This window comes from Dermacentor variabilis, chromosome 4 (assembly GCF_050947875.1).
Source record: "Dermacentor variabilis isolate Ectoservices chromosome 4, ASM5094787v1, whole genome shotgun sequence".
In the NCBI taxonomy this organism is placed as follows: Eukaryota; Metazoa; Arthropoda; class Arachnida; order Ixodida; family Ixodidae; genus Dermacentor; species Dermacentor variabilis.
The window spans coordinates 36,123,963-36,141,968 of record NC_134571.1 but is presented as its reverse complement, the minus strand read 5'-3'; the positions used below and the strand labels follow the sequence as shown (position 1 = coordinate 36,141,968).

Below are 18,006 nucleotides of genomic sequence, written 5' to 3'. Positions count from 1 at the left end.
ATTGCAATTTACAAATTCCGGCTGGCGAGACTGCAGGGCATATCCACTTAAAAAAAAAAAAATTCTGGGGATGACACCACTTACGAGATATACACCGTCAAACTTGTGGTAAAAATACATTGTCGTTCCACTTACTTTCTTAACAAAACACCGTTTTATGCACTGAAGCACAAGAGTAAATGGAACGCCAATGTATTTCTCTGCAAAGTTTAGGAATTAAATATCTCGAAAGTGGTGTCATCCTGAGAATTCGTTGCAATTGGATCCGCCTTGCGAATTCCTCGGCTAAAATTTGTACATTGCAATGTGTGCCAGTTATATAGTTTATATATATATATATATATATATATATATACATATATATATATATATATATATATATATATATATATATATATATATATATATATATATATATATATATATATATATATATATATATATATATATATATATATATATATATATATACTTTAGTAATTCTCGCATTAAAAAGGACGCTTGTCCAAACTTCATAGTTCTGTTTTTTTTTTTTGACTAACGGTCTACTTACCGCTGCCTATTTTGAACATTCAAGAAAAATGTGACAAAATTTCTTAATTTCATGGTCATACCCCACTTTCAGTGGAATCTTGTAAAATAATGTACCTGTTAGTCACGGGAGGTATTTGGTAATGCTGCTATGGTCACTTTTTGTATAAATTTGTTGTTTGTGCTTTTCATAAAACGATGACCATTTCGCTCTATCATTGACGAGCCACTTCTACTCAGAACAGTGTGTCGACACTTGTTCTATAATATTCCGGATATCCAACTTCGGCAGATGGAGAGTACATTGATTTCTTTTTCATATCTGCCAAACCTGTTCCAAGCCTGCTCCTCACTTTCGCTTTCCTGTTAATTGTATATATGTGTTCAAAACAAATAATAACAATAGAACATGTACCAACCCACCGTACATTGTTAGACAGAGAGACGGTAAGAAAGGAAACAATGACGAGCGCTGACTTAAACTTCCAGAAGCAGCTTTTGAAACCAGGAGTGCCATGACGACCACTCCATTCAAAGAGCACTATACGTATATAGAAATATTAACTTGAGCTAATAATAACGCCATCGCAGCCAGCTAAGAAAGAAAGAAAGAAAGAAAGAAAGAAAGAAAGAAAGAAAGAAAGAAAGAAAGCCAGAGCAAACAAGTACTAGTGGCGATGCAGCCCAATAGTTTGCACACAAGTTCGCAGTGACGCCATCAGAACTGACAGCTTGCGTTCACGTGTGGTGAATTGTTCGCCCACAAAGAAGGACGTCATTGTGCTTTAAAGGAAGCAGAAACACAACTTATCAAGTTTCCGGGGTTTCGTCTTTACAAAAAGGCTCTTACGCTTCGCCATGAAAATAAGAAAACAACTCTGTTGGCCGCTTTTGGCGCAGTGCCTCATGATAGTGCTGGGCCGGGAGGCCGGGAGGCAGGCTACTTAAATCGGGAGGTCCGGGCTGAGTCCTGAGTTTCTTTGGGAATACATAAATGTTATTTCTATCTCTGATGCTGCTTGTGTTGTTAGCGAAGGCGGCTGACCAATGACAAAGGGCACTTACCGACCGAGCAGCTTTGTAGATTCGGCCCCTGAAATATTCCTGCGGTAGATACCTTGAAATTCGTGACGTCACCCTAAGGTATTGGCGCCGAGGTTTCGGCGCGACATTCAAGAAATGGCAGTATTGGTCTCATTTTGCCTTGTAATAATATCAACGTTTTCCCAACAAATGAAAACACTATTTTAGTACTCTAAAATAATTGGCCGTTGATATTTAGAGTCCCTGTAATGATGCTCGACATGACGTGAACAGTAAAGGAAAGCGCATCTCCTTATGAAATTCTCACGCTTTTTTTTTTCTTGTTGAACAAATCTCGGTGAAAGTAAAATTATACGCTGAATACTCCATTGTCTTCATTTATTCGCCAGCTTCTCTCGCGTCTACGTCTTATGTGTGAAAAATGCTTCCCGACGAGACATAAATTAGAAGCAAATTTTAATGCACAGATAACAAAGAAGAGAAAGAGACAAAGGATGAACACGAGAGAAAGACTACACCGCCCGGAAAGTTTTGCGCGCGCAAACTTTACGCTATGCAAACATAGCTCCAGGCTGAATCTCAGCGGAATGGGGAGCGTTCTGCTCGATGAGACTAACTTAATTTTAAAGCCTCGAAAAACGAATAACAGAAAGCAAATATTGTTTGTTTTCTTACGAATAACCCATGTGTATGCATAGCTACGAGCGAAAACACCGCGACAGCCTTTCGCATCGCACCCACGTGCACGACAGCTTCCCGGATACTTGAGGAATTCTGGGAGCGCCCGTAACGAACGCAATGGAAAGATTCCTACTTCTCTCGGAAATTTGAGCGAGCTCCTTAAGTTTTCAGATGTTCCAGTAAGCCGAATCTTACTTCTAAAATGCAACGTGAAGCTTTGGCTTGCCTTTCATTCGCTGCTTAGCACAGCTACACTGTCACAAAGAAAAAAAAATGAAAAAGATTACGGCTAATTAGTTTTCCGTATTCCGTCGAAATGCGAACAGGAGAACGAACAATCACCCACTTATCTGGTACAACGCAGCAGGCTAAAGAACGGAGTGCTTCTAAAGTATTAAGCGGGCAGTCTGGAACTCATCACCGAATAATTTATGAACGTCGAGGCGACGGATTTATTAAGCAGTTCGGTGGAGGGTAGATGTAGAGTTCCTCAAAAAGAAAGGGAGAGGAAAGCTTTTCTTTTTTAACGCAAGGGCCGAGAGGTTCAATTTGCCATGCATTCATGTGCCCAGCTCTACTGCTCTAGAGGAAAGGAAAGAAAAAAAGAGGGGAGGGGGGAGGAAATCGGAGCGTAATGAGGATGGAGAGAAAAGTCAAGCGCTCGATTTTCCTTGGTTTAGTTTTTGCACCGAGGTAACTTGCACACTGCAGCAGATGAAGTGGCTTGGCACGACGTCTCTCCGTGCCCATGCTGCTGCACCGGATCCTGCGCCCTGTTGTGCGTTCAGGAAAGCTAACGAGGGAGTAAGAATAATACAAGCACTACGTCGCTTTATAAAAGCCGCGTACAAGCAAAGCCGATAATGACAACCGACAGGATGGCAAATTTGTATATTAAATTTTTTGCCTTGGCATTCTAAAAAAGAAAGAAAGAGGAGGAGTGTTGCTAGCTAAAGGTGGACATAACGTTGCATATGCTTTCGGCAATTGTTCCACCTTACCGCCATTAATCAAGTGAAGTATAGTCTATAGAGCCCGTCATGATGCACGGAAAGAAGACTAATGGCGAGCGCGGTTTGAACCGGAGCGCACTATCCACTGCGGGCGCGACATACATTCCCCTTCGTCCTGATAGCCCGCCAATACGACCCACCTTTCGCACTCCGGCCTTTTGGGTATCGTGGAAGCATTGGAGGAGGTGCCTAAACGCCCCTCTCCTAATTATAACAATGCCCTCGCGGGAACAAAATGTGCCTCGCGCTTATGTGCCAAGTCATTGCACTCTTGATTCAACGTATTAGGATTTTTTACGTTTGTAGCGTGCTCTTCCGACAGTTTACGGAGGCGTGAAGGATCAGCACGCGTAAGAGCAAGAAGAGAATAAAGATGCGCTACGGCGTAGCGTGCGCACGAGCACGATACAGCTGGCTGATAGGTTTCGGAAAACAAACGAGTTAGTTGTCCTCGTGAGCCGTTCCTACAGTGTCACATTGAGGATGCCATAACAAATAATAGTCAGTGTCACCAACAGCTTGGCAGTGAGCACGCGATGATGATGCGCTGAGGCCTATATAATCGTGCACGATCATGCTGGAGTTTGCTATAACCATCTGTGGATGGGCCACGGTAGGGTATATTTAGCTCTCTGTAATTACTTTGTCGCACAATGTTGGTGAGGTGTAGACTACGAAAAACGGAAGTGACCTAAGACGGCCTGCTTCATTACATTTTCTTTTTCGTCTCGGAGAACCTTTCTTGTTGTCCACAATACCAACTCTGAGCGCGCAAAACTATCAGCAGTCTGGTTGCCTGCTACCTCTGATGCGTGAGAATAGCCACAGAAAAAAAAAAAAAAGGGGGGGGGGGTCTTAGTTAGCCCTACGTGGATGAATGCGAAAACATTCCGCTCGATGCCTACGTTCTTTCAGACGTCTTAATTTCACTTCGCCTTAATTAACTCCAAAGGTCGTGGGTTCGATTCACACCAAAGGTCGTCGGTTCGTGTGCCTTAATTAATTCTACCGTAATTAACTGTGAATAAATAACTTCGCCTTAACACCAAAGGTCGTAGGTTCGACACGCACCAAAGGTCGAGGGTTCGTAGCCTCTTCTCACCTTCAGTGGTCACGCCAACAACGCCGGATTTTCCGCCTCGTAAGCCATATCATGCTTTAGCATTAAAAGCGATGGTGAAAGCCCACGGAGCGTAATTATGTGAGCCAGTAAAGTATGCTGAATGCACTTGTCTAGGGATGACCGGTGTTGTAGTAGCGACGAAAACTACTACAGAAACGTGGACCGTCAACTATTAACTGAAAGGGCGCGTTGTGGAGGAAAAGAAAGAAGGCGCAGAACTCACCTGCGCATGCTCAAGGGAAGGCAACGACACACCGTCTCTAATAGAAACGTGCGGCACCACGTGAAAGATTACCGTTAAGCACGACAACTCATGTTTGTGAAAGATAATTCAGGGCTGATTTACGCACGGGCTAAGTTGAATTGAATTCTGGGGTCTTACGTGCCAAAACCACGATGTGATTATGAGGTAAGCCGTAGTGGAGGACTACGGATTAATTTTGATCGCCGGTGGATATTTAGCGTGCCCCAATTCTCGGGACACAGGCTTTTCTGCATTTTTTTTTTGCGTCGAGATGCGGCCGCCGCCACCTTGTGCTTAGCAGCGTAAAACCATAGCAGGTAAGCCACCGCGGCGGGGGTAACTAATTAACATAAGAGATAGATTGATATACAAAAATTTTCCACTTTTGATGCTCTAACGGATGCAATTTACAGAACTTCGATCTCTGTTCTTGGTGCAGAGCTACTAATTTGTAAACTTCTTGTTTCTGAATCTTTTTCAAACTTACCAATTTTTGAAGATTACTTTTAAGAAGTTCCGGCCCTAAATAAAATTTCCACTCACAAAAGTCACCATAATTTAACTTTTTCTGTCAAATGGAACATAATACATTACAATCGGCCCAGTGGTTATCTCAGAAAAGTGTCTCTGCGTTTTACATGTATTTGAATAGGCGGCAACGGAATCGGGCCCGTGCTAAAGCCTTCTCTTAAGCCTGAGGGCGCGAGTTCAAATCCCGGCCGCGGCGGTAGCATTTCAGTGGGGGCGAAATACAAAAGCTACCGCGTACTGTGCATTGGTGCCCGTTAAAGAACTCCAGGTGGCCAAAATTGATCCGGAGTCCCCCACTACGGCGTGCCTCATAATCACATCGTTTCTCTTTTGGCACGTAGGATACTAGATGTTCATTGATTAAATTGAACTGGCTACAAAGTGTCGCTAGTGCCCATGCGGGTCCATGATGAACAGAATGGCGCTGCATTCTCTTGCGCATGCGCAGACAAGCTTTGTGTCTTCCTCCTTTTCTGCCTCTGAGCATCTCAGCGACCGTTCTGTCGATAGCCAACGTTTGTGTTGTCGTTTTTCGTTTATTTCTTGTGCCCGTGTTGGCATGCTTGTCTTAAGTAAAGTGATAAATAAATAAATAAATAAATAAATAAATAACAAATCAATTAATTAATTAATTAGTTAATTAATTAATTAATTCATTAATTGTTTCATTCATCCGTTCATTCATTGAGAAAAGAATTTACTTGTCGCACGGACCGTTTCTGGCCATTTTCAGTGACACCAATTCCTACATCTCGCTCCACCTTAAGTCGTCGTAAACTTCGCGAGGCGCACATACAAAGGCGCACGTGTTTTGTAACTTTACTGGACTTATGGTATTCCTGCGCTGCGTTTTAAACGACAAAACATTTTTTACACGTGCCATCTCTTTATTGTTCCATCTAAAACGCTCCGCAAGGCCAATATGGACGTGCACCAATTATCCCCGTTTGCTGCACTGCTGAACATTGCAGGGGCATGGAAAAAAGGCTGTGATACTTATGTTACTCTTTGTATCTCTATCTTTTGTATGTGCTATCCTGTCCCGGCATGGCGCTCAAATTAATTTTCTTCCCAACACACTCATCTGCACACTCATTTGCAGATCTGCAGATGGTCACGCACTTTTGCAGCTACGCGAAGGCATGCTCATGCATCGCAATATTTTTCAAAAAGGGAACAGAACCACCACCAATCGAAAGTACTTCTTATCCCTGCAAGAATTTCTAACATTGCATTGAAAAGTAATCATAACTACGGAGAGAAATCTAACATCAAGAGTACATGACTAATCACATATCACCTGCAATTACAACACTTTACAATTAATTATTCCAATTATCCTCCGCCAATGACATAACGCGTATAACATCGTGTCTATGAAACGGTGTCTTAAGTGCCGCTTGAACCTAATTTCGTAGATCAAAAGGCAGGCGTTGTCTAGGTGACGTCGTGTTCTGAACAGTAGCAACATATTCGAAAACACAGCCCGGTATTTTCTCTTTTCCCTCAAGCGCTCTGCTTTTCGAAATGGCAGGCACTGACTTCAGATTCCACACATATTTGTTGTCACGCATGCGCCGCTTTTCCATCCCGGCGCATTCTGGTTCCTCTCTCGGCGCTTTGAACTGTTTCCTGCCTACAAAAGAGGAAAGAAACAAAGAAGCGAAGGAACCATAAAGCAAAGAACGAAAGTTGTATTCCAGAGAGACGTTTGCAAGTAACTTCACTGCACTGGGCGAAACGCCCAGCTATCGACTTCCTTGCTGCGCCGAGAGAGAGAGAGGAAAAAAAAACAGAGAATACGAAAGAAATACACTTTCACGCCAGCACAACCCAGACCTGGCTCAGGCGTGTCTTCTCTCGCTATAGACTCCCCTCTCCTCCACACGCACCGTTCCCGCGCGGCGGTCGTTTCTCTCGGGGCGGGTAGGGACTGGGCTTAACCTCCTCGCCCTCACCAATTCCCAAGCGCGCACTCCCTCTCCCTCCTCCTTATCCCAAACGCGCTGACGTCTCTCGCGTCTTGGTGTGCTGCTTGTCGCCGCCGTGCGCCACACCAGCGGAGCCTTCAGGTATAGCACACCGCATGCGCGCGGCCCGCGAAGGGCGAACAGCGTGCAGCTATACGGCGGCGGTGGCGGCACAGCGGTGACCCTTCGCTCGCACGCCTGGATTCGGGAAAAGAGGAAGAGAGAGCGGCCACGGGGGGCGACAACTTCCCGAATCGATGCGCCAGCGCGTCGTCGTCTACGTCCCTGCTCCTCCTCCTTGCGTGGGCTGACGTTGTCGCTGTTAATCATGCGTACGGGGAGCCCGCCGTGCCCAAAACGCGCGCGCACCGGACACCGCGGTCTGTGGCGCGCGCGGCTGGCCGCGCATCGCCGGCCCGCCGCCTGACGGCAGGCAACCGACTCCTCGCGGGAAACTTGCCCGACATCGTCGCGACGCTGCCGCGTCCTTGCCGCGGCCGTCGTCGTCGAACGCTTCCCCCTGTCTCGTCGGCACGGACCAAGACATGGACTCCGCACAGAGCCACGCGCCGCCGCTGTCACGAGGCCCGTCCGAGATCAGCTACCTTTTCGGAGGAGACTCGTTCGACAGCCGTTACGGTGAGTGAGAGAGTGACGTGAACTGAGGCTAAAGAAGGAGTTGAGTCAAATCTCCGAGGGAGGGTATACTCTGTGGCGCAAAATACATTTCTTGAAAAGGGACGGAAGAAAGGAAGACAGTGAAGCGCCAGGGATTCACCTGTTGTTTAGCTGTGTGGTGCAGGAGGTGGCGACGAACTTGGATCGCGCGGAATGATATCTAAGAAGGGATCTCCATATGGGCTTTTAATGAATGTTGCGGTGGTGGTAGTGGGGGGGGGGGGGGGAGCGAATTCGCGACTGCCACTGTCAACGTGTCTTGAAGAAGACAGCTACAGCTGCGGTGGCGCTCACCGTCTTGCTGAGAACGTTGCTTTGGAGTGTTACATTATTCTTTTCAATTTATATTCCGATAGAGACCCTCATCGACTGTCTTTCTGTGTATTTATTCTTAGGATGGTCTTTATTTTGTAAAGCATTTAGTCAGAGATCGCCTATAGATTAAGAGAGAGAGAGGAAGCGAAGAAAGGCGGAGAGGTTAACCATACTGATTTCCGTTTGGCCAAAACCGCTTTTGTCAACGTAATAAGATATTTTTCTCAGCAAGCATATCGTCAGTTTTAGTGGTGAAAGGAGTATTTTATTATGTATACAAGCATGTTGTCTTGCGGCGCATTATGAGCCTTTGAATTGGAGCGGGTTTGATTCAACTATGATTGTGGCGTGCTTCAAGAAGATTGACGCTGGTGTTGCGGCGTGTGCCCTTATGTGCCACAATGCAGCCAGAAATTCCACGTAGTTTTTGTTCAATGTACCGTGTTCAGAATACACTAATTTAAAACTTGCATGAGGATCAGCAGAAAAAATTGTTCACAAACGCGTGGTGGAAAACAGAGATTCTGACTCGCTTTTGCTCTTAAGACAATAGTTTTTCTTTTGATCTGCCTTTATTCCGTTATGGCCGGATGCCTGCGCCACAACCTCTGCCATTGTTTTTGTTTGTCTTCAGAAATATATAAAACAGCTTGTTATGTTCGGTTTTGATAGTGAACGGATGGCATTATTAATTCGGTATGCGCATGCTAGAATCTCTCTTTAACTAAACGGGTGCGCCCACGCGAATTTTAAGCTGCAACCGCATGCACGCACGGGCAAACTTAGTAAATTGAAAAGTTTCGTGCAGCATAGGTAGTGTACTCCCAGAATTGTTTTAAGTTCGCCAATCTCACACTTTTCCTGCCTCGTGTTTTGTTTGTAACTACAAACCATGTGAATTTTGTCTCCATAACAATTTATTCTGATCAAGAACATAGAAAGTGCCGTACTTGGGTGTCACACCGCTCCGCAATACCGTATTACCTGCGAGAACACAATATTAAGAAAGAGAGAAGATAAGGCTGAAAGCACTTTGAAAACTCTTAGCACCATACTAGCGTTTTAAATAATCTATGATGTGGCCGCCAATAACAATTACGAAGACATTCCAGCTACGTATGTAGAGTCTCGTATAGAAAACAACAATTAAATAAGTACGTTTGATGCTTTAACAAAATAAGTAAGCGTTGTAAAGTCCATATTTAAGGTGTGTTAGCAGGCAAATCTGCGCTCATACTTTGCAGCAGTCACCGTAATAAGGGGCCATGCTGTACTAAACCTTAACCAGTGGTCGTTTACGTAAATTCATACATTTCTTTTTCTCGCTTTCTAAGGCGCCCATGCAAAGACAGCAGTTACTGCATGGTTCCACGGTACGAAGAAAACGCAACGCTGTGCCTCAACCGGGCACTAACGCTTTCTCTCGCTATATTCGATTCAGCGTAAGTTGTTTTTGACGCGAGTCATTTGACAAGCTTGCTGCACGACAGCCGCAGATTAGCCGTCCCGTCACCGCCACCGCGTTCGCGGTCCGGGCAGGATAATCTAAATTAAATGGAGTCAGGTTCGTAGCGAAATTGCAGCAAGGTCTGCAAAGCCTCTCTGCCAACAGCGCTAAATGAACAGCGACCAGGCCTCTGCATTGTTGGGCAACGAGGGCGCGCCTCCCTTGTGTTGGACGGTATGCAAAGCACGGCACCGGCTGCCACTAATGGGTCGTTAGCTTCGTGGGCCTTCCGCACGGCATACCTCCCAGGCAGGGGAGTCCTGCATCGGTATATACGGATCGAAGTTGGGCGGAAACATATGTTGTGGCTTCGCGCAGTGCATTTAAAAGTGGCGTTTCCGATATCTTACCCTAAAACAACCCGGCTTCCAACATGGCTTTGGTACCGGTACAGTATTTCTCTTGACACAATCTAGAATAATGTAGAACGATCTATCGTAGAAGATATTTGACTAATTTTGCTGTTGCGACTTGTTGGTAATTCACCCTAGCATAAAGCGCAGCACGTTGCAGACATGATCAAAAGAAACAAAAAGAACTGGACAGACTGGTCTGTAATTCGCAAGCTGTGAATTAAAATTAAAAATATATGCTGAGGTTATGAGTGCCATAACCCCGATCTGATCATGAGGCACGCTGAAGTGGTGCACTCCAGAAATCTTGACCACCTGGGAGCCTTTAAAGTGCACCCAATTCATAGCACACGGACGTTTTACAGCAAAGGCTATATATGACTAACCTTCCGTAGCTTTTTCGGCGTCTGGCAACAGAAACAGATTTAGTGATTTCTAACAAACCCATACACAATGGCTTTTATTGTTTGCTTTATGTGTGATCACGTACGGGTGCAGTGCGGCGCCGCAGATGTCAAAATGCGGGACAGATTAGAACGCTCGCCGTGAAAAATAGCGTGACGTCAAGGTTATCGCAGAATATAAGCAGGAGAGGTATCGGCGCTAAAAACAGCTGCGTTATCGATGGGGCGGACACGTATAGTTAGTACAACCGAAGAACAACATGCGTACGAGGAGTGCCGGAGATAACAGAAACGAGAATGTAAACGGAGCCGGCGCGAAACCACCACCGACGAAGAACGTTCCCGCGATGTTGAACGAACAAATGACAACGATTCCACTACATGTGAAGATGGAATGGCGGCGAAAGCCCTTTGCTTTTCGTTTGAGAGCTTTGACTGTTGTCAGCTTTCGCTGCCATTCCATCTTCATAGAGTGGAATGGGTGTCATTTTCTTTTGCATTTCGCCCCCATTGAAGTGTGCCGCAGTGGCGGGGATTTGATCCCGCGACCTCGTGCTTAGCAGCGCAACGCCGTAGCCGCTAAGAACCAGGGCGGGTAAGCTGTGAGTTAGAATTCAGTGTGTCCAGCTCACTATTCGTTTGCTCTTGTGTGGATTTCACTGCGCTTCCTGGCTCTAAAAATGTGCCAAATCTTTCAAAATTTGTTGGCAATTTGTTTTTCGTGAGCTTAAGTTTTCACAAACTTATTGTGTGTTGAAACATCCTGCGACGTTCCCGGAGCTCCAGTTTTCTGGAACAAGTGGTCATTTGCAAAAGTTACTTATCGAATATTCGAACGGGAAGATGGAGACGAGGGTAAGCGACACTTTGGGACATTCCAGCGATCTTTAGCGGGAAGTGAGCGAGGGGGAGAAGGTCGGAGTTTGCGAAGATGAGCGTTCAAGCTTGCTCGAAAAATACTGTCTCAGTAGCTGGCGCCGGTCTCCGCGGAAACCATTGAAGCCTGCGAGAGTCATTGCAAGAGCATTTTTTCGGACACCACTGCGTTCTACTTCTGGACCAATAAAAAGCGTAATTTTTTCTTGCTCTTCGGAGTGAATCGAGGCTCTGTTTATGCTGTGGCGAAAAGAGACAGAATGAGAGAGAAAGGAGAATTTGCAGAGGAAACGCAGGTAAAGGTAAGGAGATGTTGAGAGGTAATTAGAAGTGACAAGGGAAAGGCAAGAAGGTTAACTCGGCTGAGCGGGCTTGGCTACCCTGCAATGGAGTAGGAGTAAAGGAAAGCGAGAGAGGAGAAGAAGGAGAGAAGAAACGTTAAATCTAGACACACATAGACATGCACAAGTGGTCGTTAAATCTACCACAGGCGGTCATATACCCCGGTGTACCGTGGTACAACTCAAGAACCGCTTCCGCGGCCTGCGCTTCACAAACGCACGATGTCATGGCCCCAGGATTTTCTGTTACTGGAATGGGCCCAAGGAGGTACGCCTGATAATGTAAGCATTCAAATTAGTTGAAATGCCGCCTTTATTCCGTTAGACACAACTCTTGTCGCATCATCAACCCTACTTCCCGCTTACGCAGAGCACGGAGAATTGTCACCGACGGTATATGCAAGTTTAAACATGTTCAGGCGCGTTTATATTTGACAGTCTGTAAACGATTCGTAAATATATCTTCAACCTGACTGATTTCTCCGAGAGGTAGGCTCTGCCGCGTGCGGGAGTAATTAGTCTAGCCCAGCGCCTCACTGTATATAACGTTCTTAGGGCAAGAGAGTAAAAAAAATGGGGGGGGGGGAAATGTGACGTCATCCCCAACTACGTGCTATACACATATGGCTATATCATGCGGTGTATACTAAAACGACAATGGAATTCTTACTCCAGCGAAGAAATGGTAAAACATGATTCACCTGGGCCAATAATAAGAATGGTACAATGTCGCACACTTTCTAAGTAGCTTAAATAGCTACGAGGAGTGTGCGTGGAAAAGTCGACCGGTCCTGGAGATAGCGCAGCCTAACACGGTGCCTCAAAGCGCGATCTGTCACGAGAAAATTAAGCCGAGAAAGGAGCCCGTGGCGCACGCGCAAAGCGTTTCAAATTAGTGGTCTTAGAAAAATTTATTGCCAAAATATATGACGTGGCGGTCTCCGTGGGGAAAGCGCTCTTACATAACAAAGGATCGTCCTTGCAAAGCTATCTTTTTAATCGCGCTGGCAATGATCCAGCGCCGATCTTTAGCTGTCGTGCTGGTGAGTACCGTTTCCCAGCAAGACTCCGCCGTGGCCGGGGATGGGGGATGAGGGAAGGGGGAGAGGGGACACGTGAGGAGGTTGTGAAGAAATTCGCCTGACTGGCCACAGAGTTTACAGGATGAGCGGAGTTCATCGGGGTACCGAGCATGAAGGATGATGGGTAGGGAGTCGTGAGAGTCTGTAGTCGGCGCCAATGTGCGGCTTACGGAATAGTAAGGGAGGTTGCTGGGGGTGGCGTGCTTTCGTCGGTTGCTCCGATAGTGAGTGAGAATATCTCTAAAGGTTAGCAGGTGTTATCCGGTTAGTGGAGCTGGTCCAGCTCCTACCCAGAATGTGAGACCTCGGGCTAGGGAGTGGACCTCCTCGTTTCCGGGGAGGTCAGCGTGTTCTGAGGTCCAGATTAGGGTTACGGGTGTTTGGAGTGCCAGACGTATAGCAGATGAGCAGTAGCTTGGGAGATATAGCCTTTGGCATAATTTGATATGGCGGAGTTAGAGTCGGAGATAATTTGGTGACAGGCGTGGAAATGAGGGCGGCAAGCGCAATAGCCGCCTCTTCTGCCGCTGAGCGTTTCAAAGAGCTGGCTTGCCTTTTTTAACGAGGGAAGTATGCGTGTGATCCTGTGAATTGGAGAAAGTGCCTGGGGCTTCGGCGCGGAGAATGGCCTTCGACCCCGGACGCTTTTGCAAAAATTAGGTGGAAAAGTACCTCAGTAAAATATCTTGGTGTGTCACTTGAATTTTACAAACATAGCGATCAGTACTGGCAACAAGTACAAGAGATGCGTGAAATAGTGGACAGAAGAAAAGTGGCTAATCTGTCCATCAAGAGCGTGCAATTTGTTCTTTAGCAGTGAGAGTTGGCGTGCAATGAAGATGTTGTATCGTTCTCGCTTAAAAATTCGGGAATTTCACCGCCGTGTGGGCCTCGAGCTGTGAGCGGTGCAATCGGACGAAACATTTAAGGCGCGTCAAATGAGCAGGTCTGGCACACCTCTTTGTGCGTCAGCTCGCAAACATATTGCTACTATTTCGGGACGTCAGGGACCCTTTCTTGCGCGCTGTGTGTCAGATGAGAACGAGCGAACTGCTACCAAATTTTATTGTTGCCACATACAGCAATCTCGGAACCCTTACGGGCTTTTTAAGGAGGTTGTCTCCACTGTGCGCTTCTTAAGCGTGTTCTTCAGAAGAACCTAAATTGTGCCCAAAGAAAAAGTTGTATAGAGATGTATGCGATACTTAATTTCCTGTGCCTTTGTATAGACCCCTATGCTGTGGCAGCCAATGCCAGAATATGCTAGGAAGGTAAAGAAGATGCATATTTCCCGAGGAGTCAAATATCTTTCTTTTTTATAATTCATACAGTAACGCTTTCAGTAAAGACAGGTTAGAAAGAAAAGTTTTTTCTTTTCTTTTGTCTTCTGTACCTAGTGGCACCCTTCGTTTAATCTGTAATCGACCCGAGACAATACATCGCGTTTTCCTCCATTGTTCGGAACGGGGGTATTTTTGGGATGTTTTAGAAAGGACAGTGCCAGCTATTCAACCAAACTACAGAACGTTTTCATTCGTTCCTATCGATTCCAAACTATGGAATTCACTCCCTCAAATCTTGAGCATCCTGCCAGCAGCCCCACATGCCACTTCTTAATGGGAAAATGAGGAAGCTATGCAAGCTTGTGCACTAGCTGTGAGTCCTTTTATTGCCCTCGTCATATTGTCTACCTCTTCAAATGTGCGTCTTCTAGAGTTGGCCACCCGGATGCGTTTCTGAGAAAGTATAAACGCCTCTCTGGAGGTGCAAACAGCGCAAGAATGCCCTCCGGAATAGTTGTCGAGGTTAGAGCTCTTGACAAAGGCAAGAGGATTTCGATGTGGTTACAATTACGCTAATTGGTACACGTTACCTATGTTTTTCACATGCGTGTTCTCAGAACTCACGTGTTGATGATGAGGGAACTTAAAAGCAAGGTATTAAAGTATAAAAAGCGATCGCGTGGCCTAGTGGCTAGAGCACGGAGCTGCTGTGTTCGATGGCAGAGGTTTATTTCTTTCATCAGTTAGACAATACTTTCTCTTTAGTAAAGCGAGGCGAGATAGGAACCTACCTGTCTTCACGTACCGCGAAGTGCCAAGAAATAGGCAAAGTGTGATTCGCATTGAAATGTAGTGTTAAGAAGCGACGGTCTAATCAACGCTTTCGACTTGCTGAGTCATACCTGGCTCATAAAAAACGCTGAATGAGTATAGTGATTACGGAATACGAGATATTCCATGCAATTTGTACGTAGAAGGTAATGGTCAAAAGTTCAACATAATCACGATCAATGTTGGTGTCCCGCAGGGTTCTTTCTTAACGCATTCTTATTTATGGTCTCCGCAAATGATCTGCTATCATATCTGTCTCAGGAGTGCGTGTTATGCGCTGATGATACTAAGGAACTCATTACATCTGAAAAAAAAAAACTCTTGCATGAAACAGCAGACAAAACATTACGACTAGGTATCTTTGTTACTTATTCTTTCTTGCACCTTCAAATTTAGTGACATCCTTGTTTTTAGGCAAAAAAAAAAACGCGCCTGAAGTTCGAATGCATTTTATACGTGAACAATGAATTCCTACACTGCGCACATAAAACCAAGTTTCGTGGTGTAACATTCGACAGCACGCTGTCATGGCACGGGCATATGTGGAACGAGCGAGTAAAAAGGTATAAAAGAAGACCCCGATACTATACAAATTGTGACACGTTTTCTCCCTGAAAATGCTACTACCCCTTTATTACTGCTTTATCCATTGATACTGCCATATATAATTTACGCCAGTGCTGCATACAGTTCAATTAAGCCTTCGAAGTACTTCCCCTGAAGGACGCCCAAAACACCGCCTTACGTATTATCCCGTTTCTAAGCAGGTGTGACTGTATCCGTATCGCTTTCTTTACGAAACAAACATTCTAATACTAAGTAAATTTAATGAAGATCGGAAAATTAATCTAACGTATAAGATGCTTCGCAACATCCTACGCTGTAGGGCCATAGGTTCGCAGCATCACGTCGTCCGACGAAAGAATCAGTTGTCATCGGTGTCATCGGTGAAGTGTCAGCTATTCGGACAAACTGCGCAGCATTTTCATTCGTTTATAGCGATTCTAAACTATCTAATTCGTTCCCTGAAATCATATCAAGCAAAAAAACCATTAATTCCTTTGGAGCCTAATTACGTTTTCGTTCCCATAGAATATAATTAAAGGTACCTTTGTGTTGAATAATTTCATAGGTCTTCAGTTCTTGCACTGAAGTGTAAACAATGACATGTTTTGTGTGACTTTCCTTCGATAATAGGATTGTTACATATTTTGCACTGCTCTTTTTATTGTTGTTCGTATTGAGCCCATCCAACAACTCTTCAGTGAGTTCCCCTTCTCCCCACCCCCAGTGTTGGGTAGCAAGCCGGATGCTGTTCTGGTTGACCTCCCTGCATTTCCTATCCTTGCTTTATCTATCTCTCTCTCTCTTCAGTGAGTTCTCTTGGGTCACCTGCATAAATGTTGTAATATTTCCCTTGCTTACGCGAAAATAAATTGATTGCTTGATTCATAATACACCAAAATAAAAGAAATGCAGTTGAATGAAATGAATTTTGCATGACTTTCCGTCATGCAAAAAATTAATCCAAGTAAAAATCGATACTCAGCAGCGCACTTGTAGTGCACGCAGAAGAAGACGCAGCGGCTTTACAAACTCCGAGAACGTAATTTATTGGCCAATTGCCGAAGCGGTTCAACGAACTCTTTCATATCCTTGAAGCTGTGAAATATCCCAGCCGGCGTCGGCACGAACTGCTTTAAAAGCGCTAGTGTGCTCTTTAAAGGAAACAGAGCTCATTGAAGAACTATAGATTGTGCGAACTAATGCTTTCCTTTTTTTATTCTTTTAATCTTCTCTTGTTTTCTTATCTTTTCTGCCCCTTACCCCATCCCCCTGGGCAGAGTAGCCAACCGGACACTTAATCTGGTTAACCTCTCTGCTGTTCACGTCTTGTTTTCCTTCCTTCCTTACGAGCACAAATAATTTGTGCGAAAGCCTTAGCGAACACTGTATGCAGGTGTGGTACATTAGACTATAATTCTGCACTTTATGTAAAAGGCGATATGGTAAAGCGACATTTCACCAAATGCTATTTTAAAATACAAGATCACGCTTACTGAGGTGAAAGTCGCAATTCGGATCAACCTTGCGAACGAACGAATCAATTGGTAGTGCGGTTCCCTACCCAGAAGATTAAAAAAAAAAAGAACACGAACACTTCTGTACGAGCTCTTGCGTACATTTCTCTTGAGCCCATTTAGAACTGCTGCGCACAGCGCCTTACATCTGTAACTCCTACTTAGTTAGCTTAGTGGTGATGATGATGATGATGATGATGATGATGATGATGATGATGATGATGATGATGATGATGATGATGGACTTTTTTTGTGGGGTAACACGCATTGACCCCGAAAAACATAGACGTCAATGTTCTCATCTGTCAGTCAGGGGCCTATGTGGAGCAATTACAACAGCTTCAGCCTTCTGGGGCAGCTTGTCTCTACCTAAAGTAAATTCAGGACTTCAGAGCTTCAGTGAACCTAGCATTTTACTAAAATCAGTCTAGGTAGTTGTCTACGGGCTGAGAATCCTCTTCTACTCTTTTAATTCCCTCCCCCCGAAAGACTAGGCAGGCGTTGTGCCCCTGTCGGTGGCAGTTGTCAGCTTGCTCCCTCTCTGTTTCCTTTGTGCACTTGTATGTTTCCAATAATAATAATAATAATAATAATAATAATAATAATAATAATAATAATAATAATAATAATAATAATAATAATAATAATAATCCACGAAATATTTCTTATACATAAAGAGGTTCCATTGCCTTATGCGCCGCGGTTCGTGGTGCTTTCGGATTTCTCACGGGCTCCTTACAAAGTATTTCTTACATGGCATCAGCTAAGTCGCCTGCTGCTTCTGTCTAACCGTAGGCTGCCTTGTTTGCAGAAAACCCACCGCTTGTGTGCCAAGTGAAAAGGAAATACCTCTGGATACCTATCGTGCTAAAGTAACAGGAACCATTCTACCGAGCACACTGCTTGGTATTCGTGGAAACGCAGCGCTTTGAAAGCGAGAATAACCCATACCCCTACTTTAATTCTAATTTTAATGCTAATTTATACGAGCTATTCATCATAAGTGTGATTTACCCAACTGTATAACTCTAATGCAATTATATGTACTTTAAAGATGGGTGTACCTTTACCCTTCTATGTTGGGATGCTTTAACAACAACTATTGTATCCTGTTAAAC

At 44.8% G+C, this 18,006-nt stretch overlaps 1 protein-coding gene across 2 annotated transcripts in view; it reads left to right on the top strand.

Moving 5' to 3' along the window:
* LOC142578933 (solute carrier family 35 member F3-like) overlaps positions 1–18,006 on the top strand; it is a 225,754-nt gene that overhangs the window by 152,416 nt on the left and 55,332 nt on the right. The window contains exon 1 of one of the 2 annotated variants that reach the window (XM_075688640.1): positions 7,614–7,776. The exons of the other annotated variant lie outside the window; for it this stretch is intronic. Within the exon in view, the coding sequence (XP_075544755.1) occupies positions 7,683–7,776 (94 nt within the window). The 5' untranslated portion in view covers positions 7,614–7,682. Of the gene's footprint in view, positions 1–7,613; positions 7,777–18,006 lie in introns of those variants that run through there. 2 annotated transcript variants of the gene reach the window in all.